The sequence below is a fragment of the Plectropomus leopardus genome, chromosome 15 (assembly GCF_026936395.1).
Source record: "Plectropomus leopardus strain MGB_pleo_1.0 chromosome 15, ASM2693639v1, whole genome shotgun sequence".
Lineage (NCBI taxonomy): Eukaryota > Metazoa > Chordata > Actinopteri > Perciformes > Serranidae > Plectropomus > Plectropomus leopardus.
The window spans coordinates 26,177,454-26,201,118 of NC_142190.1; the positions used below are offsets into that span (position 1 = coordinate 26,177,454).

At 38.5% G+C, this 23,665-nt stretch overlaps 3 protein-coding genes across 6 annotated transcripts; 1 reads left to right on the top strand and 2 right to left on the bottom strand.

Annotated features, from left to right (window-relative positions):
- Positions 1 to 60: 60 nt before the first annotated feature.
- LOC121952640 (interleukin-1 receptor accessory protein-like) lies at positions 61 to 4,554 on the bottom strand. Of its 4 annotated transcripts, XM_042499436.2 has the most exons (5): positions 2,178 to 4,554; positions 2,053 to 2,094; positions 1,908 to 1,970; positions 1,631 to 1,757; positions 61 to 1,437 (listed from the first exon to the last, which is right to left on the bottom strand). In XM_042499436.2, the coding sequence occupies exons 1-5, from the start codon at positions 2,200 to 2,202 to the stop codon at positions 1,239 to 1,241; spliced, it is 456 nt and encodes a 151-aa protein (XP_042355370.1). In that variant the 5' UTR covers positions 2,203 to 4,554; the 3' UTR covers positions 61 to 1,238. The 4 variants fall into 4 exon arrangements, with proteins under 4 accessions (XP_042355370.1, XP_042355371.1, XP_087945049.1 ...); XM_042499437.2 differs by lacking the exon at positions 2,053 to 2,094; XM_088088923.1 differs by having other exon boundaries at positions 1,908 to 2,094.
- A 140-nt stretch (positions 4,555 to 4,694) lies between these two features.
- rnf121 (ring finger protein 121) lies at positions 4,695 to 14,447 on the bottom strand. The gene is made up of 9 exons (XM_042499435.2): positions 14,314 to 14,447; positions 12,415 to 12,452; positions 11,803 to 11,944; positions 10,819 to 10,973; positions 10,601 to 10,708; positions 8,131 to 8,251; positions 7,911 to 8,044; positions 6,403 to 6,504; positions 4,695 to 5,235 (listed from the first exon to the last, which is right to left on the bottom strand). The coding sequence occupies exons 1-9, from the start codon at positions 14,389 to 14,391 to the stop codon at positions 5,115 to 5,117; spliced, it is 999 nt and encodes a 332-aa protein (XP_042355369.1). The 5' UTR covers positions 14,392 to 14,447; the 3' UTR covers positions 4,695 to 5,114.
- Positions 14,448 to 15,714: 1,267 nt separating this feature from the next.
- Positions 15,715 to 23,401, top strand: LOC121952332 (ribonucleoside-diphosphate reductase large subunit-like). Its single transcript, XM_042498936.2, has 19 exons — positions 15,715 to 15,876; positions 17,291 to 17,379; positions 17,513 to 17,690; positions 18,150 to 18,250; positions 18,357 to 18,416; positions 18,500 to 18,539; positions 18,638 to 18,800; positions 18,891 to 19,032; positions 19,133 to 19,216; positions 19,298 to 19,459; positions 19,629 to 19,708; positions 19,794 to 19,995; positions 20,083 to 20,232; positions 20,320 to 20,541; positions 20,628 to 20,704; positions 20,819 to 20,954; positions 21,885 to 21,980; positions 22,623 to 22,811; positions 22,900 to 23,401. Exons 1-19 carry the CDS (start codon positions 15,858 to 15,860, stop codon positions 23,089 to 23,091), a joined length of 2,382 nt encoding a protein of 793 aa, XP_042354870.2. The 5' UTR covers positions 15,715 to 15,857; the 3' UTR covers positions 23,092 to 23,401.
- The last annotated feature ends 264 nt before the right edge of the window (positions 23,402 to 23,665 follow it).

Genomic DNA, 23,665 nt, shown 5'->3' on the forward strand with positions numbered 1-23,665 from the left:
CCATAGAGCTTTCTGCCAGAAAGGAATTTCATTGTAAAGGAAAAAAAGTCATGGTTTGGCTTCAGTTGAACTGATTGATTTATTTTTAAATTATTTTTTTACTTGCACAGACTTAAAACTGCAGAAAAAATAAATGTATCAGGAGAGGTCAAGAAGCTAAACGCTTGTACAAATTCCCCTCAACTTCAATAGAACAATAAACAAAAAAGAAGAAAAAGTAAAAAAATAACTAAACATTATTTTATGTATGCTAGAAAGGACTTTCTACCAGAAAGCCCTTAAGGCAAACTTCTCCCATGTGTGCTTATTGTCAGCAAGCACAGATACAGGAAGGATACACAAGCGTAGCAGAAAACTCAGCAAATATCTGTCACAGTGTTCTCTATACATTCTACAGTCAGTACATAGTAGTTTTGTGTGTTAGAGTCATCCAGTAATTTAGGGTACATTCAGTTCCACAAAATGTTGCCTCTGAATGTTTTAGGTTTTTTTGCATGAAGAGGATGATCCTATAAATGCTGCATCCAATTTTTATTTGAAGAGGATAATAAAACTCCAGTTTACGTTTGCTTTAACCTTGTAAGACCTTGATCAATCAGTTTTCTTGTGCTGCATTTAGACACCTTTTATTAGAGTTTAACTCTGTGAATCCTGGGATTTCTTTTGAAAACATGGGAAAAAAACATAATGAGCAATTTGGCAAACAAGCAGCAAATTGTTAGTAAAAGGTGACTACCTATGGATTACTATATAGTATCAAAAATGAAGGAAAACAATTTTTATAATTATCTTAATTCTATTTTACAAATTATTACAGAAAAAAGACAGAAAACTGTATTAATCTTTAAGTACTTTCTTGTTTTATTTATTTTATTTTTTTTGTATATTTATATCAGGAAATTTGCCATTTAAGTAGCTAGTCGCCTTCTTCTTGTGTTTTTGTAAGAATTTAAACCTGTTCGCTCAGGCTTCAGAGGATTAACATATTCCCTCCCAGAAGATGAGAGGGAGTTTCTCTGCATATTTTGCAAAATTGTTCTCACTGTTGGAAAGCCATCAAGGTAAAATGAGGACAATTGTGGAACCAAATGGACCCCAAGCTTTGTACATTTCTTCACATAACTTTTCTTTGGCATAGTTAACCAACCCAGCAGCAGCATGACACAGAAAGGTACATTCAAAGATAGAGCTGACTAAAATTGTTTTCAAGTAAAACATGTCTCAGAGTATTTAGTTTTTTACTGTCGTGTTATTTTGTGTTTTCTCTTTCTTCCTCCATTACAGTTGCTACTTACAGCTGCTGTTAAAGTTACTTTCTTTCTGCTCATCCCAGCAGTGTTTGTCACGACACAGGTGAAGGTGGATTTCAGGTCCTCTGGTGTGACTTTCTTCAACAGCAAACTCCTCTTCAGGATCGCACCGTCCTCTAAAGATGATCTGAAACAAAGACGGTTGTGACAGATCAGTTGCCGGTTGGTTGCGAAATCCATCATTATTTTTGTCCTGCTTTCTAACAGCAAAACTTCATTTGCAGAACCTAACAAGTTTTGTAATGATAGTTTCACTCAATAGCTAAACTTTATGATTTGTTAAGGTCATATCCACTGAAGTTAAAACTCTTAATACTCACTCCTCTGATTCTATTATTCTGTCATTGCTGGGGGTGTCTTCAGGGAAAGAGTCATTGACGAGCCAGTAGATGAGTGCAACATCTTGGCAGTTTGTAAGCGCTTCACAGTGAAGAAACAGCTGCTCACCTGTAAATCACAATACACCAAAACCCATCATAGACAATTATTTTGACAATTATATTGTTTCATAAAAAAAATATCCAAAACATATTCTGTGAGATGTAAAAAATAAAACAATTAAAAATCACTTATTCATCATCAGTGTGGAAGTGTTACCTGGATGAGCTCTTATTTTGACGCAATCTGGCCCGATGATCTTTGGAGAATAATCCTTGGAAACTAAAGGAAAAAAATAGATTAGCACAAAAATACTAATAAGTACTTCAAAGTAAAACTTTGTTGCCCTCAAAACATACAGTACCTGGTAATGCATCTGCAAGCAGCACACACAGAGATCCAAAAGCTGTTACAGAGATACCACACATTCACAACCATTCCCATAATACACTGAAAATGACTGATATTGGTATTATTGAGTATCATTACCTTTGATGGCAGACGACAGGTTCATATTGACTCCTCCAGTGAGACCTCGTTGCTGTTAACTGCCTGTTTGGGATTCCCATATATATACCAAGATAATTCACTTCCCTACGCCCACTCAAATGCGTGAACAAGGGGATTTCCTCACTAACTAGCCCACACATGTTTTGGGCTGTTTGTTGACACACGCTAGTTACATAAACCAAGAATGCTGACTAATTTACTGCTCTCAGTCTTGTGATTCCAATTGTGTCAATATATGTCATCCAGTTGTCAATAACTTCAGTGTTGGCAGAATACACCTAAAGGATGCACAGATAAAGACATCTTCACACGATCTAAACCATGTGACATTTATTAACTGATCTTGGTAAAACATTGACAACAAAATCTAATGATCATGTAAGCCTGGTGCGCAGTCCCTTTACTGTGCGGGTTTGAAGAAGGTTGGCATTATGAGGCATTTACTGCAGCCAGTACTTCAAACGAAGTTATGACTAGAAAAAACACATGTAAAGGGACCTCGGATTGAACAGATCACATAAAATATCAGCACTCTGACTTAAGGGATACTTCAGATTTTTTTTTTAAGTGGGGTTGTATAGAATAGATATCCATAGACTGTATATTACAAACAGTAGATATCAGTCAGCACAGGCCCAGTTTGGAGAAGCAGACAGGAGTACCAACAGAAGCTAAGCAGTGTACTGCTGTAAATGGGGTCAGCAACTAAATGTTTTTAGCCACCTAAAAAAAAAAATCAACATCAGTTTAAGTGTACTCTAAATTTAGAAGATTTTCACTGCTTCATTTTAAGGTCAATGATTTCCATCTGGAAAAATTAAGTTGTTATATCGCAAAAATATCGAGAAAAGTTGATTTTAGCTCAGGAGGGGCTGGTCTACTGCTATCTCCATCACTTAGTTAGTGTTATTGTTTGTTGAATCCAAACTAACTTTTTAAGTGCCAAAGTCAGACAACATAAACTAACTAAGGCCACATTTAGACAGGAACGGCCCCAATAAATGCTTTTTTAAAAAAATCCGCTTTCATATGATAACATTGTGAGAACAGCTGATTGTGAGCAGCTCCTGTGTTCAGTGCGATCTTTTTTTTCCAGTGGAGTTTGGTGACTTTGACAAAAGCTGAAATAGGAAACAAGCCAATAGCTGCTAACCCAATGGAACTGACTGTCTAATGTAAAGGTAACGCATTGAAAATACTCTCAATATCAAGTGCAAATAAACTAAATATGTTTTGTAGCTGACCCCCATCCACTGAAGTGCATTGCTTACCTGATGTAATACTGTAGGTAATACACTGACTCTGGATAATGACCCATAAAACAAATACTTCAAAAAATCTGAACTATCTCTTTAAAGTATTATAGTTTCCTCTTCTTATCAAATTCAGATTGAAATGTTAATGGTTTTAGTCAAGTTACTAAACGGTATAATAGCTTTGGTTTGTGCTTCCTGGGCCGCTTTAATTTCACAACAGTTGAAAGTTCACTAAATATGTACATGGGAGAAGTTTGCCTAAATGCCAGAGAGCCATTTCTGGTACATATCTGTTCATTTTAACCAAAACTTAACTGAGAAATCCCTTTCTAGCAGAAAGTCCTCAGAGCAAACTTCTCCCCAAAAGCACACAATATGACCGAAAAATAATATTTTCTCTATTATTTAGCCATACAGATAGTCTGGGTTTTATTTGGCCAGGCTTTGTGATGTCCATCACTGAGATTTCTGCTGTCACCACAATACAACGGAGGTGAACTGAATTTTGTTAGTAGTGCTCAGCATTGAAAATAAAAAAATAAATAGAGCAATGTGACACTCAGGAAACTCTGAATTGTCCACATAACACTGTAAGCAGATTCACAGGGACTATTTCTTTGGTAAAAAAAAAAAGTAGCTCCAAAGAAAACAATTGGCACAGCAAAACCAAACCTATAAGTATGGCTACATAGAACTACAGGTGACGTTTTTTTTCATGTGTAATTTAGGTGAACTGAACTTTTAAGTACAAATAGTTCAAGTGAGAGTTAAAAGAACAGACCTTGTTTGTGCATTCAAATCGTACAACTGTGTGACATGAGAAACCGTACAAAAAGTAAAAGTCAAAGTAAACATGACTATATGTTTTTGTCCCGTTGGTATGGATGAGTGTCCCTGAAAACAGTGAGGACATTTTGAAATCCTGTAACATCCAGTTCTATGTGAACTCTTAGAGGAATACTCTGTTTTAGCATGACTACAACCGTCTTCCCATAATGATGAGGCTTCCCGTCACATGACCTCTGACTGGCTGCGCTTAGGAAACTCTCACTCATGTCACCAGAGTTCAAAATATGGAATCTATGTCAAACAGTGTACGAGCGATTACGTTATTTGACGCAGTGGCAAAATGACCGCAAAGGAAGTTTGTGGATTCTCTGTGTCTGTGTCTGTGTGTGTGTGTCTGTGTGTGTGTGTGTGTGTGTGTGTGTGTGTGTGTACTTTGGAGGCACAGGGAGAATTATGTTGGTAACCATTCAATCTTTATTACTCATGTGTGATAGCCATCAGACATGAGGATAAAAACTCCAGCACGGTCCTAACTAAAGAATTAACAAACACTTAAGACATAAATTAGTAAAAAGCACCTCCCTAATGATTTTTTTTTTTTTTGGAACCGCTTTACTAGGCCAAAAGATGCACAAACCAATTATCATTGCTGTGTGAAGCAAATCCTGGGAAATTGACACAGACATCCAAATTCAGATTACCAATAAAATTCAAATAAACTGTAAAATACAGATATGTGCCTATAAATATATACAAAAAAGTATAGACACTTTTTATTGGTGTTTTAGTTCAATGTTAGGCCCTCAGTCTTTTGAGCCAGTGCATATCTTCTCTGTATGGCGTGTTATGTCCATTTTCTGAGAGTCGCAGGTCACTCGAGACCCAGCACGTAGTTGATGCCTTGCACAAATCCAATAATAACAGGCTGCCAGGCCACCAAGTACCGCAGCCAGTCTAAAAGTTGTCCATACATGACGTGTGGCCTCTCCCAGCTAAAAAAGTGGTTAAGAAAAAAAAACAAAACTTCAGCAGCAAACAAATGGTTAATAAACGGATGCCTATATAAATCCTTAACACATAACGACTGTTGGCACATGACCAACAGGAAGTAGAGGCCACTTTCACTTTGTTTAAAGGGCATTATTTATTATATAAAGTTGCTAAGTTGATACAGTTGTCTGAAGTGTAAACTTTGAGCCACAAAAAGGAACAGGAACTTGTTATTTAATCTATAAATGTTTCATATGTTGTTTGAAAAAGGCTGCGATGAGCTGCCTGAAAAATACACCGAAACTTTAGTATCAGAACTTCCCCCTCTGTTACAAGAAAGATGTTCTTCTCCTGTAACTTGGCCTGACAGGGTTTCCTGAACACCAGTAGGATGTCATCTAAAAAAATTTTAAGAAGCTAATTTAGGTTTGGACCTGCTTTTCATTTATCTATGCTAGTGGTTCCCAGCTGGTGGGTCACAGGTCCACTCTGAATGGACCGACAGTGACATGAGACCATCCCCAAAGCTACAAATATTTTTCCTTGATCCTCCTTGAGTGACTTGGGAAAGTCATAAAGAGAAAAAGAAAATCACCCAATTTTTTTTAAGTCTAGAAACGATTTTTTGCAGAAAAAATAAATAAAAATAAACCAAGCTGTTGTTTTTTTTTTTTTTTATATTACCCCATATTCTAAGGCAAAATAAATAACAAAATAAATATTTGCCAAAAACTTCAATGGGGGTGGGGAGTGGGTGGCAATTTTTTTATAAAAGAAAACATGCCTTACAAACCTGCTGGCCCTGCTTCCAAACCCGGGCCCGCAGGTGTGGAAGGCATGTTTTCATAAAAACTGAAAAATAAAAAATTATCGTTTCTTTCCTACAGAGGTTTAAGCTGAGTCCCCAATGTCCTCAAATCCTAGAATCAGCCCTGGTTTTAACTAACTGCACCTTATTCTTTCAATATATTTTACTTTTTTGTGTTTTAAGCCCACGTTTTATTTACATATTGTCAACTAAAATTGAATCAGTGGTAATTTCTCCTAGGTGCGGACTTTGAACTAATGAGGAGAAATCTGGAACCAGTGTCTGGACCGATCGGGAACAATTTTTCTATGCAGTCTTAACATGCACATTACTCTTAAAAAACAACAATTCAAAAGGATACGGATTGCTGAACATCCTCTTCAGATCCACCTTCTCTTTGCAGTACGGGCACATCTGCTTCTTTCCGACGATGCACCATCCTCTTATGCAGAACTCATGGAACCTGGATGTGGAGTTAAGGCTCAGCCCTGAAGTATGTCAGCAACAGTTCAAATAATGGCGCAAAATGTTATTACATTGGAAAGTGTACTTTCGGCAGCTTATTGTTGAAATATGAAAATGTTTTGCATATCCAAAAAATATCCATTATGCACCAACCTGTTTATCAACACGAACATGTTAAAAAAAAAGAGCTTTGAAAAACCATCACATTAGTACCATATAAGGACAGAAAGTTACTTCCTCAATTGGTTTAAAGGTCCAGCATGTTGGATTTAGTAACATGTAGCAGTGAGGTTGCAGAACTGAAACTTCTGCGTGCCAAGCGTGTGGGAGAACTACAGTGGCGAGACATGCCAAAATGAATCGTACTGCAATTATTTTTACAGATACTGAGACTGTGATATGAGTTGCATTTTTAGTGGAATGGTAATTTTTGCATTTCATTAACTGAATAGAATATAAATAACGATGTTATTTTTGCTGGCGCCTGTATAAAAACAAGCATGCTCCTTTATGTCTGAAATATGAATTATCTTTATGAAAAGAGTCAATTTATTAAGTTTCACAAGCTTTCTGAGGCACACCGGGCTCTCCTTCACCTGACAATGAAGCTGCGAGGCGCAGGTTGGTCTCTTTCAAATCTGATGCTAGCACTACTGTGGTGTGTGCCTCATGTGTAATATAGCCTATTCTCCCAGACGATCACCGTCTTTACCATCATGTCGGCCTGTTTTATCCTCATGGACCTTGCTGTTGCCTTCTAAATCTTGCTGACTGGCTCCGATGCATCACTAAGAAAACTTTGGACCAGCAAATCTAACCAAAGAGAGAACATTAGCTCTTAAAATGCATCATATCAATATGTGCATCCTTTGTGCTTGTATTTTTGTATATAATAAAAACTTTTCCTATCATTATTGAAAACAAGCCTGAAAGTACCACAAATTACATTGAAAATTCAAACTTGAAATATGTAAATAAGTCATCAAATAAACAAACTGCAGCCTGCAATATTGTATTGTGCTGAAATTTTTATCTGCCTATCTGCCAAAAAAGTCATATCAGCAGCAAACTAATATTAGCCATCATATTAACATGCTGATATATGATTTGGGCTCTATAATTATAACTCACAGCAGGCAATTCTCTATTATCTGACAACAGTTGCGTGTTTTTTACCCTGGACAAGCAGCAGGGGATAATCATGGAGGAAGTAATGCAGATTCAGATGAACAGACTGTTTTAAATTAATTCCCCTTTTGGCAGCAAATTGAGTGCACAATACAGTTCCGACACAAACGTGACGACACATTTTATTGACGTGCAATACCCCCGTCATGCAGCTCAACTTCTCTCTCACTGATAAATACGTAGTAGCATTAAAATAAATATCACAAGGAAGGATACACATGGTTGCAGGATAATCTGTACGTGTTCTCGATAATCCCCTCCTCACTGACATCTACGAGGATGGGCTGCCCGCACACAGCACAGATATTGTCGGAGAGGTGCTTGGTTGGCATGCCGGATGCACTGTAATACTAAAAAAAACACATCACCAACAACAAATTAACACAAAAAAATGACCTTCACAGAAACAAACAATGTCTGCAATCTGTCTACTTACCCCAACAGTTGAAGCCATGAAGTCTGCACACATCTCTGCAAAGTCTCTTCCCAGGACCCCGTAGTACAGACCGTAGAATAACAGTGAAACGCCAAAGTCCATTGCATCCTCTGGCTTTATCCTGGACAGAGAGGGCACGGCTCAGCTCGTGTGCACCATCAACTTTTATTCAGTTCATAAAACAGATACAAGTCTGATTTGATATTTTCTGTGTACAGCAAAGTTTACGTTTTTGAAAGATAACATGAAGTACATTTTTTTATAAACCAAACCACCTATTAACATATCTGTTTATCATATCTGCTTTTAAAAGCAAAAAAAAAATGATGTCACTTTGATTGATAATGTTCTGATGATCAGCTGTTCCAAGAAATCATGAACTTTAAGCCAAAACATTCCACCACTAATGCAAGGAAGCATTCAAGTTAGGGGGCAGTTCTAGGTAGGAAGGTGTAAAATGTTGAACCATCTCATTCTGAAAGCACACACAGGAAGCTTTAAAGGGTCCAGTGTGTAGAATCTGGGGCATCTCCTATTTGCAGAAATGGTATGTGATATCCATAACTATGTTTTCGTAAGTGTGCCAACACCTGAAAATAAAAATCTGTGTTTATGTTGCCTTAGAATGAGCCATGTATATTGAGATATTCGGTCAAAAGTATTGTGATATTTTCATTTTCTCCATATTGGTGAGTCCTAGTTGCAATCTGCAGCGTCACGGCTAGATGCCACTAAATCTTGACACTGGACCTTTAAAGTACATTCCTGTTAGTCCCTGTTTTAAATTTACAACAGTGAAAACTTACTGATATGTAACACTTTAAGTTCATTTCGTTTGACAACTGTAAATATTATGTTAAATTGTACGATTTAGTATAGTGTATATTTAGTATAGTGAGTGATGTCTGGAAAGTTTTAACCAATTAGATGGTGTATTATGGTGCAACCTCGCTAATGTAATGTGACCATAACAGATCTTGTTAAAGGTTATTTCTCAAGAAATAAATAGTCACAACTCTTTGTTCAGTCAGATGCATTCATGAGTGGGCTACCACAGGCTTGTTTAAAATTCTGCTAAAATTAGCAACTTCCACTTCCTTCTGGAGACTGTGTCTGAGGCAGAAAATGTCAAAACTAATTTCTTTAACCATTATGAACAGAAAGGAGAGACATTTGTCATTTCATTGTCTAAAGGGAAGTATGTGTGATAACTACGCATGTCTGTATGTCATAGTGAATGTAGTGTCATAGTTTATTTTACTTCTCATTCAACCTTTAAACACATTTAAACAGGTACACATGAGGTCAGTCATGGATTGTGTAAAAACCATGTAGCCAGCAGTCAAAGAGTGCTATTTGCTCTTTTTCCTGATAAATAAAAAAATCGTGGTAGATGCCAGATTGTAGAAGTGCTTCAGTGCTTAAAATCAAGTAACAAACCACAGAGCCAGATTCTAAAATACTTCAAATAAAGAAAAAACGAAAGAGTAAAGTTTAGGGATTCAGATGTTGCAGGAGCAGTGATGATCAAAAGGGGTACTAAAAAAAACAAAAGGCAAAACTACATCCTCTAGTGGCAGTAAGGTGCTAAACGTGGGACAGAGACCAGGAAGGAACAAAACTTAATATATCCTTAAATGGCAAGCTGAAAAAGATTCAACAGCACCCTGCAGCATTAAAGGTGCAAGTCTTAAATCCTCTAAAAGTTCTAGCTACCGTTCATTCAAGAACACTGAAATGACCTGGAACTATTTACGCCACAGCAATACCTCCCTCAGGGTGTCTGACACGCTGAGTCAATAGACTGGCACTTGGACTTAATACACACATCTACAATTAAAATTACATAATTTATTTATTACACTTCAAATGTGCAATAGGGTTTTTAAGGTGCAAAAATATTTTACATCACTGTCTTAACCAAAGCATTCCTCTGTGCAATTATTCAAATGTGCAATATTTCTCTGACTCTTGAATGTGGGCTATATTTAACATGTTACTAATACTGTATATATTCTTATTGTTATTTTTACTCATGTATAACTCTGTTGTTCATTGTAGCATTGCATACATATTTAGATTTTATATTTTGAACTTACATACTGGTTTATACACAGTATTGTAGCATTAGGCACAAAACACTTGACACACTCAGCACAGTGTCGATATCATAATTTAAATATTCACATATTAGTGCTAATTGTCTATTATTGCATTTCTTTACATTTATATTTTTACACACTTAAATATTCAGCATATTATGTGTAATTTTTGGAATATTTGCTATTGTTCTCATTGTTTACTATTTATGTATTTCTAATTTCTAATTCAAAAATTAATTTTTAAAATACTTGTGCTTTTTTTAAATCTACTTGTTATAATTCTCTATGGTGGCATCAGAGCGACTGTAACAGACCACAATTGCCCCCCCCCCGGGATCAATAAAGTATTTCTGATTATGAATACATACCTGAATATTAAGTTTATACCAAAAAGTGTAAACATGACGACACTGTAGCCAACTATTCCTGTGGCGTAGCTGATCTTGTAGAGCAGGAGGAACCACTTATACACCAACCTACAGTAGCCAAAGAGAGGGAATGTTTGTTAAAGTACATCAGTTCATTCTGCAATAATAAAAAGGAAGATCTCCTCGTGTTTTTGATTATGTGTAAATGACATTTATACCTCGGCGTGGTGCAGGCCAGTGGCTTGCGTGTGGCACGGTAGGAGATGTATGCTGTGATGACAGAGAAGATAAACCACGTGGTCAGGAACCTCCACCAGTGAAGTTTGGTAGTAAAGTAGAGAGGAACTACCCACATCTGGAACAGAGTCACCAGCTACAAAACAGCAGAGCGTACGTGTTAGAAGACGCATGTACACCAGGGAGAACAGAGACACATAAAAACAGAGACACTACTGACAACATTTCGTATTTGGATAGTTTGGGATATGAAAAAAATACCATGTTTGTACTTATATAAAGAAAACACTATTGATACAATCATTTTCTGTCACATGGACAGAAACTGAAAGAAAATGCAGACTTGTGAGGGAAAACACTGCACTAGTGTACTATCCTATCAAGATGCTGAAAAACGGATCCATGCTTTTATTTCAAATCCATTAGATTCCTGCAATGCTCTTTTAACTGGCCTCTAGAAAGAGTCAATCGAGAAAGCAGCTTATTCAGAATTGTGCAGCAAGACTTTTAACCAAAACAAGGAAAATGGAGCATATTACCCCGGTTTTATTATCCTTTTAATTGTTTTTAAAACTCTTAATGGTTTGGGACCGGCCTACATTGCAGACTCTCTGTCGTTCTATAATCCTTCACGAGCACTCAGATCTTTTGCAGCTGGGTTTTTAAATACACACAATTATACGCACAAGAAAATAGGCAGCGCAGCTTTCGTTACCTATGCTCCAAAATTATGGAATACCCCTCCAAAAGCTGTAAGAGAAGCGGGCTCTGTGAACATTTTTAAATGACAACTGAAAAGCTATTTGTTTATTTAGTCTGGCTTTTTATTCATGAAAATCACATACGACCTAGCTCAATTGTATCTGTATCCAAAAAACATTTTCAAAATTTGTCTTCGCATGATGGGAATCACAAACTCTACAACCAGAACTTCAAACATTTTGCTTGTGTCTCTCGTGTCTTACATTGTATGACTTTGGATGTCTCTGTTTCCACTGCACAAGGACTAGCTGGGCGACGACAAGAGTGACTATCAGGATCAGGACCATCTCTGCGTGCATGGCCTCATGACCTTTGTGTTTGGCATGCATTCTTGCATGCTCCACCCTGTAGTAAAAAAAAAAGGAAGAACATACTCAGCTGATGTTACATAGCTAGGGAACCACAGTTTGTTATTTCACAACAATGCAGGATGGGCGTGACCTTAAAGGTGCACTGTGCAGCTCTGCACTTTGGTGTCTCCTAATGGCAATGACTGTGAACTGTTTGAAACATGCAAACTTTAAAATACCTACAAATTATGACATTTTATTGTATACCAAGATTGTCCATTGTCACAGTTCAGAGTGTTCTTAATCTAATCAATTAGGATATATGGAGACATTACCAAAAACCTTGTAAATTAAAAGTAAAAAAAAATGCTTGTATGTGTAACACTCTACCCATAAGTTCAAAACCTTCATTTTCTCTCGACAAATTAGTTTAAACTCCATCTGAATGCATTTCAGAAAGAGAATAATTATATGGTACGTAAAAATAAATGAATGATCCATTAAAAGTGTGGCAAAGATACTAACCTCCACTTCTCCTCTGGCGAGAGCTTGGACACATCAAACTAAAGAAAGGAGAAAACACAAAAAATAACTACTACCGTTGACACTTTGACAAAAAAGCAGCTGGACAAGCAAATAAGCAGATCACATCTTAGCCATGTTGGGGGAAATTACACACTTGAAAACTATAAGGAGGGAACACTACTGTAGTGTGCCTTTGCAGAGTGCACTGTATGAACCTTATTTAAACCAAGAAACAATAACAATTGGACCCTTTCACTCTATCTCACTCAATCTATGATAATTTGCAGATACGAAAAATCACAAGATAAAAAAAGACAGAATCAGAAAGTCATAACTAATAAAAGCATCCACTCTTACAGAGTTGGATTTAAACTCCAGATCATACATCACATACATGTATAAGAGATGCTAAAATAATCTGTTTCATGGAAACAGTTCACTTTGGTTGTGCAGTAAGTTGAAATGCACGTGTGACAAAGCTCTGTCATATCAAACCAAGATGTATCAGTAATTAACAAGAGTCAAGTTATTCAAATGAGCAAAGTGTGTTTAGCACTCAGTCTCTCCCAAGTTGTTGGGCTTGTTAAGCTACTTAACCAAGACTGAAATTAACAGCTGGCAACAAGAACTGATGCAATGTTCTTTTGTTAATTTAGTATTACAGTATACCAGGATATTTAGAAATCCCGGAGCTCAAAATACAGATGCCCGTCTTTCAAACTGATACAGAGAGGTTGTTTTGTAGCAATATATAGTAACTAACAACACCTGCCATGAGAGGTCAGTCTACTGGTGAAACAGAAGGCTGTGCTTAGAAAGATGGAAACTGTGACTGGTGGGGATAACGTTACAGGAGTAGTAAAAAAAATAAATAAATAAGAAAAAAAAAAAAAAGGCCTCTGCTCCTGCCAAATGGAACACTAGTTGCTGCAGCAACAAGTGTCACCAAGTTCTCCAGCAAGAGGGCCGCACCCTGCAATACTTGTTTGAGTAGGCTAATTGCATATTGGAAACACAGCATTGTGGGCTAGACAATGACACATATGCTACAATGACTTTAATACTAGCAGCTCAGCTTTTACATTTTTTGAAATGTTTTTTCCTTAACAAAAATACTGTCATATCATATATCCCACTGAAATGTCAGCAAAGTATGAAAAACACTTCAATCATTTTCATTCAATCACTTAGGGAACCAAACATGAGGATCTAATGTGGCTTTTGTCAGCCTATTGTGATGCCAGCCACGCAGATATGCAGCCTCCGCTGCACATTTGGTTACTACTCCTACACATGACTGAGTGTAACAGCTTTTAGTTTACTCTGTGGTGTCTCTAGCACACTGTCCCAGTGTCACATTTGGTTTGACAGTAACTGAAATAACACAGGAAGTGGTTTGGTCTTGGTCCTCTGCACAGTAAAGGAAATACGCACGTGACCTTTGACCCGACCAGCCACATAAAGTGTATTTGTTGCGCTAGTTTTTGAACGCAGCTGTGAACATAACTGTGAAAAAAACAGTCGTGATTAACGTTATAGATATTTTAAAAAAAGTCTGCTCTACTTTAACATGATGAAAGCAACTACAAGATTTAAACGTTAGCCGGCTAGCTTGCTTAGCATGGCTAACAAAATGCTCTCAGGGCGTTTCTCGCTTACACTCCGGTTTTGTCAAGCAAGCGCAATCAGCTGGATACAATGGACAATGCATTTTATCTAGACTTCATTCCTCTGCTTGGTAACAGACCGCTGAGCAGCAGCTAGCTAGCTGCTTAGGCTACATCCGTGATTAATAGCTAGCTAACACAGAGTTCCGAGTTGGCAGCTAAATCCCCTGAATAAATTCACTCCCATCTGATGTATTCGTCCTATAACCTCACCGAGGCTCGCCACTCTCACCTGGTGCGGTTCATCGTGATGCTCCAGTCCATGGTCGTGCTCTACACCATCAACCTCCACCTCAAACACCCCGGCCATCTTCGGAGTGCTGCCTTACCGTTCCGGGTCCATCAGCGTCAGCAACAAATCTAACAGGGTCACATCCGGTTTAATTGGGCTTTTCCCCTCTTCAAAATAAAACTCGGATATAAATGTAGGTCAAATACTGAATATGTGACTGTCTCTGTTTTTTAGGCAGAATGTCAAGTCAAAGCTTTCACTTAGTGCTGGATATTGATTTTTCCATGATTTTATGTTTCTGATTTTTAGACGCGGAAATATTGACAGAGATGAATTCAAGCTTGATATGCTTGTGTTTGGGGCATTAAAGGGACAAATCAAAAAAAAAAAAATTAGATGCTGAATATGAATATCATTAAGACCAATAATCTACTCATTATCATATTTACTGTTTTGATTTTTCATTTCATTGTATTATAAGAATACTTTCCAAAAATATGTCTTGCATCCCAAGATTTAAACAGTTTCAGATGAATACAAAAATACAAAAAAAAAACCCCACAAAATTTAATGACAAAACCATATGGTACTTGATCTGTGTGGTACTTGGACTATATTACAAATCACATATCATAATTAACATCAGATACATTACGAAAAGTAGATGTGGTGCAAACAATAGCTCCGTATTACATTCAGAATTTGACCCATGTACTGCAAGGCCTACTTTAGTATTTTTTGCAGACTGAGGAATAAAAAAAGCTCCCCAGAGGATTTAGAGCCACTCCAATTGAGCCTGAGTGGCTCTAAATCCTCTGTGAGTTCAGCAAAAGCTAATTTTTACACTTCTTGAATGGTGCAACATGTCAACTTGTAAATTTGTGCCCTTTACTATGTTTTTGTATTTTATTGCACTGTAAAGCACTTTCAAATTCCTTGTTGTATAAAATGAGCTTTGCAAATAAAACTGCCTCGCCTTGGGTTCCTTTACTAATTGTAAGAGAAACAATAAATAAATTGAGAATTTTAGTTGTTATGGATGCCACCACAGCTGTTATTGTTATAATGAGGAGTTTAAATATAATAAAAATATATTGATGTGGTTATCGTGTAAGTTAGGAAATGCATGGGCTACAATTCTGTGATTCTTTTTTTTAAAAATAATTTTAGTAACGTTCATATGTGGTTGTTTTAAATTTGTATAGTGCAACAAACAGTACATATGACGCAATTATTATATGTAATAAAACTCCTGTTTGGAGAACATCCCGCCTGATTCTCCCGGAAACAACGCCCGGAAGACGCAAAGATGACTGTTGATTGGTTTAAAAATGTGATGGAGTCGTCTGTGATTGGCTGAGCCACTGACGCAGTGCAGTGTAACTGGTCTGTGTGTCTTTGGCGCCCAGTTTGAGATCCAGTTGATTGTTCTCACAGAGTAATAACCTGCTATAACAACTCGGGAGTCATTTTTATCCGCTTCCAGGCCGAGAAGAAAACATCGACATCTGCTGTGTGAGGAAACCAGCTGCTCTGCTGCAAACATGCATGTCATTAAGCGAGGTACAGTATCAGATCATTTTAACTTCATTGCTGTCAAATACTGTCGCATTATGAAATGTTACAATGCGGGGGATGTAAAGACTCTGCAAAACTTCTTACTACTTAAAATATATCTAAGCTATGATAAATGTTAAAACTATAAAGAAATGTAACAGTGTATTATTCCTCCGCTCTGTTTCAGTCGTATTACAGTGTGCTGTTTGTGTCTTTGGGTGGTGTGTTTCCGCCAAGACACCAAACAAAGAGTTATGAAAGGACAAAAGCTGACAGTTAAGTTTTCTCTTTGCAGGTTTGTTGGCGGTTTTGTCTTTATTTTTGACTAACCTTGGGGATTATTTTTAAGCACAAGCGACAGAGCCGAGTCTTAAAATCGATAATTGACCTAATTTCGCTCTCTATCCTTTAAATTTTTCCGCGGTGTTTTTCAAAATAAAGGCGCTGACACACTTCCCTCTATATGTGTGAAATAAGAGTTATTATAGTCATGTTTGGAATCTGTGGAGTTGGCGCGAAGTAGCGAGGTTTTGTTGTCAGCCTCAACTGGTTAGACAGGTGTTCAGCGCGGGCTGCATCCCAGTTACTTGATCAATAGAGGGCAGGGGTGTCGCACTGATCGCTGGGCCCTGGTGCAAAAGAAGTCCCCTCTTTCTTTTCTTTTCTTTCTTTCTTTCTTTCTTTCCCTTGCTTGTACATCATGACAATGTATATTGGTGCTCCAGCAGCATAATCATTCACTCATTTATCTCTTGCTGCATTTAAAGCTGAATCCCAGAGCAGGTGTGCATTAAACAATCATGCATCTTTAAGTGGTGAGAAGGGCCTCTGAGAGCCTCCACTATTTTATATCGCTTCTGTCTAGTGTAAACCTATTTCCCAAAAAATTGCTGGTTTTCAGGAATCAGAAAAAATACTGTTTTTTTTAACTGAGCATTGAATAGGTACAAAACAAAAACCCTAAGTTGAAGTATTTTTCTTATTTTGCAAAATGAATGAATTTTACATACATTTAAAAGCATTGTATTTAATATCTCCATTTGCTGGTGGGCCACCACAATAAGAGTATGCATATTATGATGTTAATCACTAAAAAAAGTGGGGGAAATGTGGATATATCAATATTGGTATCGCACATAAGCCAGATGAGTTGTTACATACCAGATATCGGCAAAAAATCCTACATTGTACATCCCTACTTAGAAATTTTCATTTCTAATGATTACCCACCTGAGTGGGACTTGGGTAATCAGTCCCACCTCCCACTACAGTGCTCTTGGTAATCCAATTAACAGCTATGGCACTGATATTTCTTGAGTGTTTACCATTACAGTTATATTCATCAACGACTAATTTACCTCAGAAATTGATCAGATATGTTTGAGGACTAATAATACTTTTGTTTTGTTTTGTTTTCCAGATGGGCGCCAGGAGGCGGTTTCCTTTGACAAAATAACATCTCGCATCCAGAAGCTTTGCTATGGACTCAACCCTGACTTTGTGGACCCTGTAAGTTTAAAGCACCACAAAGTTAATTATCAAAATTAAAAAGGAAACACCAAGTGATGTTAATGTGTGACAGTGTTGACCCCATCTCAGTGATGTTCTACCACATGTAACCCTGCGTATGTTGTTCCTGCAGACTCAGATCACAATGAAGGTGATCCAGGGTCTGTACAGTGGAGTCACCACAGTGGAGCTGGACACTCTGGCAGCAGAGACGGCCGCCACCCTCACCACCAAACATCCTGACTATGCACTGCTGGCTGCACGGATTGCCGTGTCAAACTTGCACAAAGAGACCAAGAAAGTATTCAGTGGTGAGTACAAGTTTTATGTTGTGCAAAAAAAAACCCACACTGCTCACACTTTTGCAACATGTGTGATTTTAGTGTATGCAATAAATGTGCTTATAAATATGACTTGTACTAAAATAATAACACCATTAATGCAGTAGACATTCATTTAGCTATCTTTCGGTAAATGTGTGTGGTATGAGGTTCTCCTTAGAAAACTGTTTAGCCAGGTTAGTTAGCCATCCATATCTTGATGCATCTCATCTTTTGATTAGTTTAATTAATAGTTTATAGCTGATAACAACACCAACACTTTAATACATCATATTTTCTGTATCAAATACATTTTTTTCCTCTAAAATTCAGTTTTACTTAATTAAAAATGATTATTTGTCATGACGTTTATGGGGTCTTTACTCTGTTGTACAGTTTTTAAAGTGTTAAAATGATCTGATATATACTTTTTCCTCTTTGCTTTTGTAGATGTGATGGAGGACCTGTACAACTATGTGAACCCGTTAAACAAACGCCACTCTCCCATGATCTCTAAGGAGACGCTCGACATTGTACTCGGAAACAAGAGTGTAAGTCACATTCAACAAAGTTTGTTTTATTTCCATGTTTTCAGATCTGAAGTTGCTGTAATAATGTTTAGCATTCTTTTAACATACCACCCTCTATCCTTTGCAGCGCCTCAACTCAGCCATCATTTACGACAGAGACTTCTCTTACAACTTCTTTGGCTTTAAGGTAATTTTTCATTCCATTTTATGCTCGATGTCTCAGGCGGAGACATGCATTAAAAATCTAATTTGTCCCCTTTGCGCTAATAGACTCTTGAGCGGTCGTATTTGTTGAAGATTAACGGCAAAGGTGAGAACCGATTTATAGCTTCTTGAAAGTGCAGAGACTCACAAGTAATTTGATCATTTTTAATAGTTTGATCTCTAATAATCTCTTTTTCTCTGCAGTTGCTGAGAGGCCCCAGCACATGCTCATGAGAGTGGCTGTTGGGATTCATAAAGAAGACATCAATGCTGCCATTGAGACCTACAACTTGCTGTCAGAGAAGTGGTTCACACATGCGTCACCTACTCTGTTCAATGCTGGCACCAACAAGCCACAGCTGTCAAGGTAAAGCCTCGGAGCAAAGTTTACTCTGATGCTTACTCTAAAACTTGATTTATTTTTTATGTTTTCCGAATCTAATTTGTGTTTTTGCAGTTGCTTCTTGCTGGCCATGAAGGACGACAGCATCGAGGGTATTTATGACACACTGAAGCAGTGCGCCCTCATCTCTAAATCAGCTGGAGGTATTGGTTTGGCAGTCAGCTGCATCAGAGCGACAGGCAGCTACATTGCTGGGGTGAGTTAAATGCGCACCATGGGGATTTAAATCAAGCGGATGCGGAGGAGTTTTAATTTTTGTGTTTTTTGTATTGCTAACAGTGGTTTCTGTGTTTCAGACTAATGGCAATTCCAACGGGCTGGTCCCTATGCTTCGAGTCTACAACAACACAGCACGTTATGTTGACCAGGGTGGCAACAAGGTAAAGATTTGCAGTACAGAGCTCAACATTGTTTCTCTAGAGACACTTTTGGTAGTAATCACCTACCTTGTTTTTGTTCAGAGACCCGGGGCGTTCGCCGTGTACCTGGAGCCGTGGCATTTTGACGTGTTTGACTTCTTAGAGTTGAAGAAGAACACGGGTAAAGAGGAGCAGAGAGCCAGAGACCTGTTCTTCGCCATGTGGATCCCAGACCTGTTTATGAAACGAGTGGAGAGCAATCAGGTGAATATATGAGGGAGTATTCTCTCTGACGCACATCTTACATCCGTTTGAATTAAGACAGATTTTCTATAATCTACTGTATTTTTCTTAAGGGTCTCAGTTTTAGGCTTCTGTTAAAGCTTGAATAATACAGGGAGAAAGTCATATTGTTCCTCTCTTGCTTTTGTAGGACTGGTCTCTAATGTGTCCAAATGAATGTCCTGGGTTAGAAGATTGCTGGGGAGAGGAGTTCGAAGAGCTCTACACTCGGTAAATCAGGCACACCAAACTCTGTTCTTTACAAACTACGTATTTCTCAATTCTGACTTGTCCCATGGATCCAATCTGTCCTCAGCTATGAGAGGGAGGGCCGGGCTAAGCGTGTGGTGAAGGCTCAGCAGGTGTGGTACGCCATCATTGAGTCTCAGACAGAAACGGGTACGCCATACATGCTCTACAAAGATGCCTGCAACAGGAAGAGCAACCAGCAGAATCTGGGCACCATCAAATCCAGCAATCTGTGCACGGAGATCGTAGAGTACACGAGCAAAGACGAGGTGAGGGGCACGAGGTATTATTGTCTCTGTAATATTCAGTTTAATCATTACATTATTTTGCTTATGCTCATTTGGTTTCTTTCTCAGGTTGCAGTGTGTAACCTGGCATCTATTGCCCTCAACATGTATGTCACCCCAGAGAGGACTTTTGACTTTAAAAAGCTCGCGTCTGTCACCAAAGTTATTGTCAAGAACCTGAACAAGATTATTGACATTAACTACTACCCAGTGATCGAGGTATGCTTTGTCGTCTTCTCTATCAGCCATGCAGTCGGGTTTTATGCACTCTGTGTAAACAAACGTGTCCTCTGTCCCGCTCTACAGGCTGAACGCTCTAACAAGCGTCACAGGCCGATTGGAATCGGCGTGCAGGGTCTGGCTGATGCCTTCATCCTAATGCGTTATCCATTTGAAAGCCCAGAGGCTCAGCTGCTCAACATTCAGATCTTTGAGACCATCTACTACGCTGCCCTGGAGGCCAGCTGCGAGCTGGCGGCGGAGCTCGGCTCTTACGAAACCTACGCTGGCTCTCCTGTCAGCAAAGGAGTGAGTCATTTCCACAATGTCTCAAATCCATCCTGATTTGTGTTTAAGCAGTTTAGGCTCAAACCCTAACTGATTTTGTCTTCCAGATCTTGCAGTATGACATGTGGAATAAAACCCCAACAGATCTCTGTGACTGGAAAGCACTGAAGGCAAAAATTGCCAAGTAAGTTTTCCCTGAAATCTGTCTTGTTGGTATTTTTCATCTCATATCTACTCTCTGTGAAGACTGTAGCATGTCTCTAAACCAGCTCCTCCCTGTGTCCCTGTGTGTCCTCAGACATGGTGTGAGGAACAGTCTGCTGTTGGCTCCCATGCCCACAGCCTCCACCGCTCAGATCCTGGGCAACAACGAGTCTATTGAGGCCTACACCAGCAACATCTACACCCGCAGGGTGCTCTCTGGAGAGTTTCAGGTCAGCACTGAATGCATTCACTGCTTTGTGTCTCCAAAGTTGTGTGTCCTTAGAGGGAGCAGATCCTTAAAAAGCCTCAAAAGACACTAAATGTCTTGAAATCAATCTTTCAAAGGTGTTAAAGATGGATGCAAAGATGTGGGAAGTACACATAAATATTTATTTATTTTTTAACAATAATGTAGTTAATACCTCTTGAATTAATGCTGTGCAAATCAGAACAGTGGAACAACAACACTCATGATGCTCAGAGCAGAGGAGCCACTGTCTGCTGGCTATTTGACACTGCACTCTGGACAACATGAGGAAGTGCAAAATGACTATTTAACCAAGACTTCACACAATGATAGAAACCAATACAAGCAGGATGGCACGCACACCCAAAACACTTTCACAGGTGCTGGATCAAAAAAATCAAGCTAAGGCAGGAATCAGACAGAAGATCCGCACACTGTATTAAAAGCTGCCAGTAATTTTAATAGTGCAACATTTTGATCTAAGAGAGATCTTCGTCAGCCATTGTCAAATCATCACCGCAGAGCAGAGCGAGCAATAAAAAAGGCACAAGCACAATCTCCCAGGTGATTGCAAATCAGAGCAAACTCGTACAAGGCAATGCACCTGAGGGTCTGTGTATTTTATGCTAAATGTTTTTCAAACTTTCATGACTGAAATCAAAGCAGGGAATCTCACATGCAGCGTGAGAAGCTTAAAATTGACAAGTAAACTGGCCAACAAATGCCAGGTACTTCCCAAACTTTGTTCTCCCCTCGTCTGCACCACAAAACAAAAAGTCGTTATGTTTAATGTTACAATAAATATTTGGGAGAGTTCTTAAGTTTTGGTTATTGTAAAATTGGTCTTAAATTTCATTCTGAGGACCCTGGCAGGAAAGGCCGCTAAGTGTTTTTTTTTCTGCTTCTCCAATAGATTGTGAACCCTCACCTGCTGAAGGACCTCACAGAGCGAGGACTGTGGAGTGATGAAATGAAGAACCAGCTGATCGCTCAGAACGGATCCATCCAGGTAAAGAGGCACACGTAACAAAATATTAGCTGATCGACTAATTCAGCATCACTGCTCAAAATGTTCCTTCAGAGTGTATAAAGGAGTTCTACTTCACATCTATAGGTCTCAAAAACAGGTGCTTTTTTTAGATCCAAAAAAAAGAGGGAAAGGTTAGACTTGTATTTGTTTTCCCAATAAGTCATAACGCCAAAAACACCAAGGTTTCAAAAAAAGTTAAAGAGCCCTTAAGAAAGTGGCTCAGCAAATACATGTTGCATGGTCTTCATCAGGGCTGTAAAAACAAGAGGCAGCTCACAGATGGAGGCTGGTGTCGGGTGACATGCAATCACAGGTGGAATCAATGAAGTGACTGAGCACACTCTCAGGTCAACTCCAACAAAGCACCAGTGCACTCAAGACCAGCAAATTCATCACACAATCAGCAACATCAGACAGTCCCACAACTTCATACAAAATCATCCATAAAAATAGATATGTACCAAATTTGTCATGGTACAGTGTGCCTTCTTTTATTTATTTATTTATTTATTTATTTTATTTTTGGTCACGACTTGTTGACAAAGCAAATTACAAGTCTAATCTTTCCCTCCCTTTTTGTTCCTTCATAATGGCTTAATTTTCAACCCATTTGTGTTGCAGGATATTGAGGAGATCCCTGATGATCTGAAGCAGCTGTATAAAACCGTGTGGGAAATCTCCCAGAAAACCATCATTAAGATGGCCGCAGATCGTGGCGCCTACATTGACCAGAGCCAGTCCCTAAACATCCACATTGCCGAGCCAAACTACGGCAAACTGACCAGCATGCACTTCTACGGCTGGAAGTTGGTAAGTGAGGAGTGAAATGATATAGGCTCGATACATGCTGCATCACGAGGCCAGAAACATCTTAACAACCTTCGCCTCCACTCTGCAGGGCCTGAAAACGGGCATGTACTACCTGCGGACGAAGCCTGCCGCCAACCCCATCCAGTTCACCCTCAACAAGGAGAAGATAAAGGAGGCCCAATCAGCAAAGAACGATGACAAGGAGGCCAAAGAGCGCAATACTGCTGCCATGGTATGCTCCTTAGCGAACAAAGACGAGTGCCTGATGTGTGGCTCATAAATTAAATATGCCCCCCCCCCCTTCACTCCACCAGCTACTCCATTAAAAACTGTTTTTGGAAGCAAATGATGCTAGGATGATGTAATGAGGGATTTACATATGCCGCTGTCTACAAGTCACAAATCATTGCTGTTTTATTTAATGTTTTCCGGATTTTGGTAAGTTGTACTGTATGCATGTTTGTATAGAATGAATAGGGTGCAATGAATTAAGAACGCCCTTAGTGTTTTTTATTAAAACATTTTTATACCATGTGGGTCGCATTAATGTTTGTATTTCAAGTGTGGGATATTAAACTTGTTAAACAGTGGTTTTGTGTTTCATTATTTATTACACTGTTCTCAAGAATACGTTAAGCTTTCATTACTCCTCAAAACCTGATCATAGAGTAAATACTTTATTACATGTATTTAGACCTTCATTTATTGAGGAAAGAACAGTCATGTTATTTTGGCATATAAACCTTTACACCCTCAGCAAATCAGTGTGATTTCTGTCAAACACACGAGGAAAAAGCAATGAGCACCATGGCAAGAAGTGTCCTGCAAATTACAAGAAATTAGTAGATTTATTA

Coding starts and splice junctions, on each gene's coding strand:
- LOC121952640 (XM_088088923.1), bottom strand. CDS start 2,064: ATGCATTACCAGGTACTGTATGTTTTGAGGGCAACAAAGTTTTACTTT. Junction 1,758..1,907: donor CAAAATAAGAGCTCATCCAG/GTAACACTTCCA, acceptor TGTGATTTACAG/GTGAGCAGCTGTTTCTTCAC. Junction 1,438..1,630: donor AGAATAATAGAATCAGAGGA/GTGAGTATTAAG, acceptor TCTTTGTTTCAG/ATCATCTTTAGAGGACGGTG.
- rnf121 (XM_042499435.2), bottom strand. CDS start 14,391: ATGGCCGGGGTGTTTGAGGTGGAGGTTGATGGTGTAGAGCACGACCAT. Junction 6,505..7,910: donor AGATTATCCTGCAACCATGT/GTATCCTTCCTT, acceptor CTCCACATCCAG/GTTCCATGAGTTCTGCATAA. Junction 5,236..6,402: donor AAGAGGATGTTCAGCAATCC/GTATCCTTTTGA, acceptor CCACTTTTTTAG/CTGGGAGAGGCCACACGTCA.
- LOC121952332 (XM_042498936.2), top strand. Junction 18,251..18,356: donor TTGTACTCGGAAACAAGAGT/GTAAGTCACATT, acceptor TATCCTTTGCAG/CGCCTCAACTCAGCCATCAT. Junction 19,996..20,082: donor AGTACACGAGCAAAGACGAG/GTGAGGGGCACG, acceptor TTTCTTTCTCAG/GTTGCAGTGTGTAACCTGGC.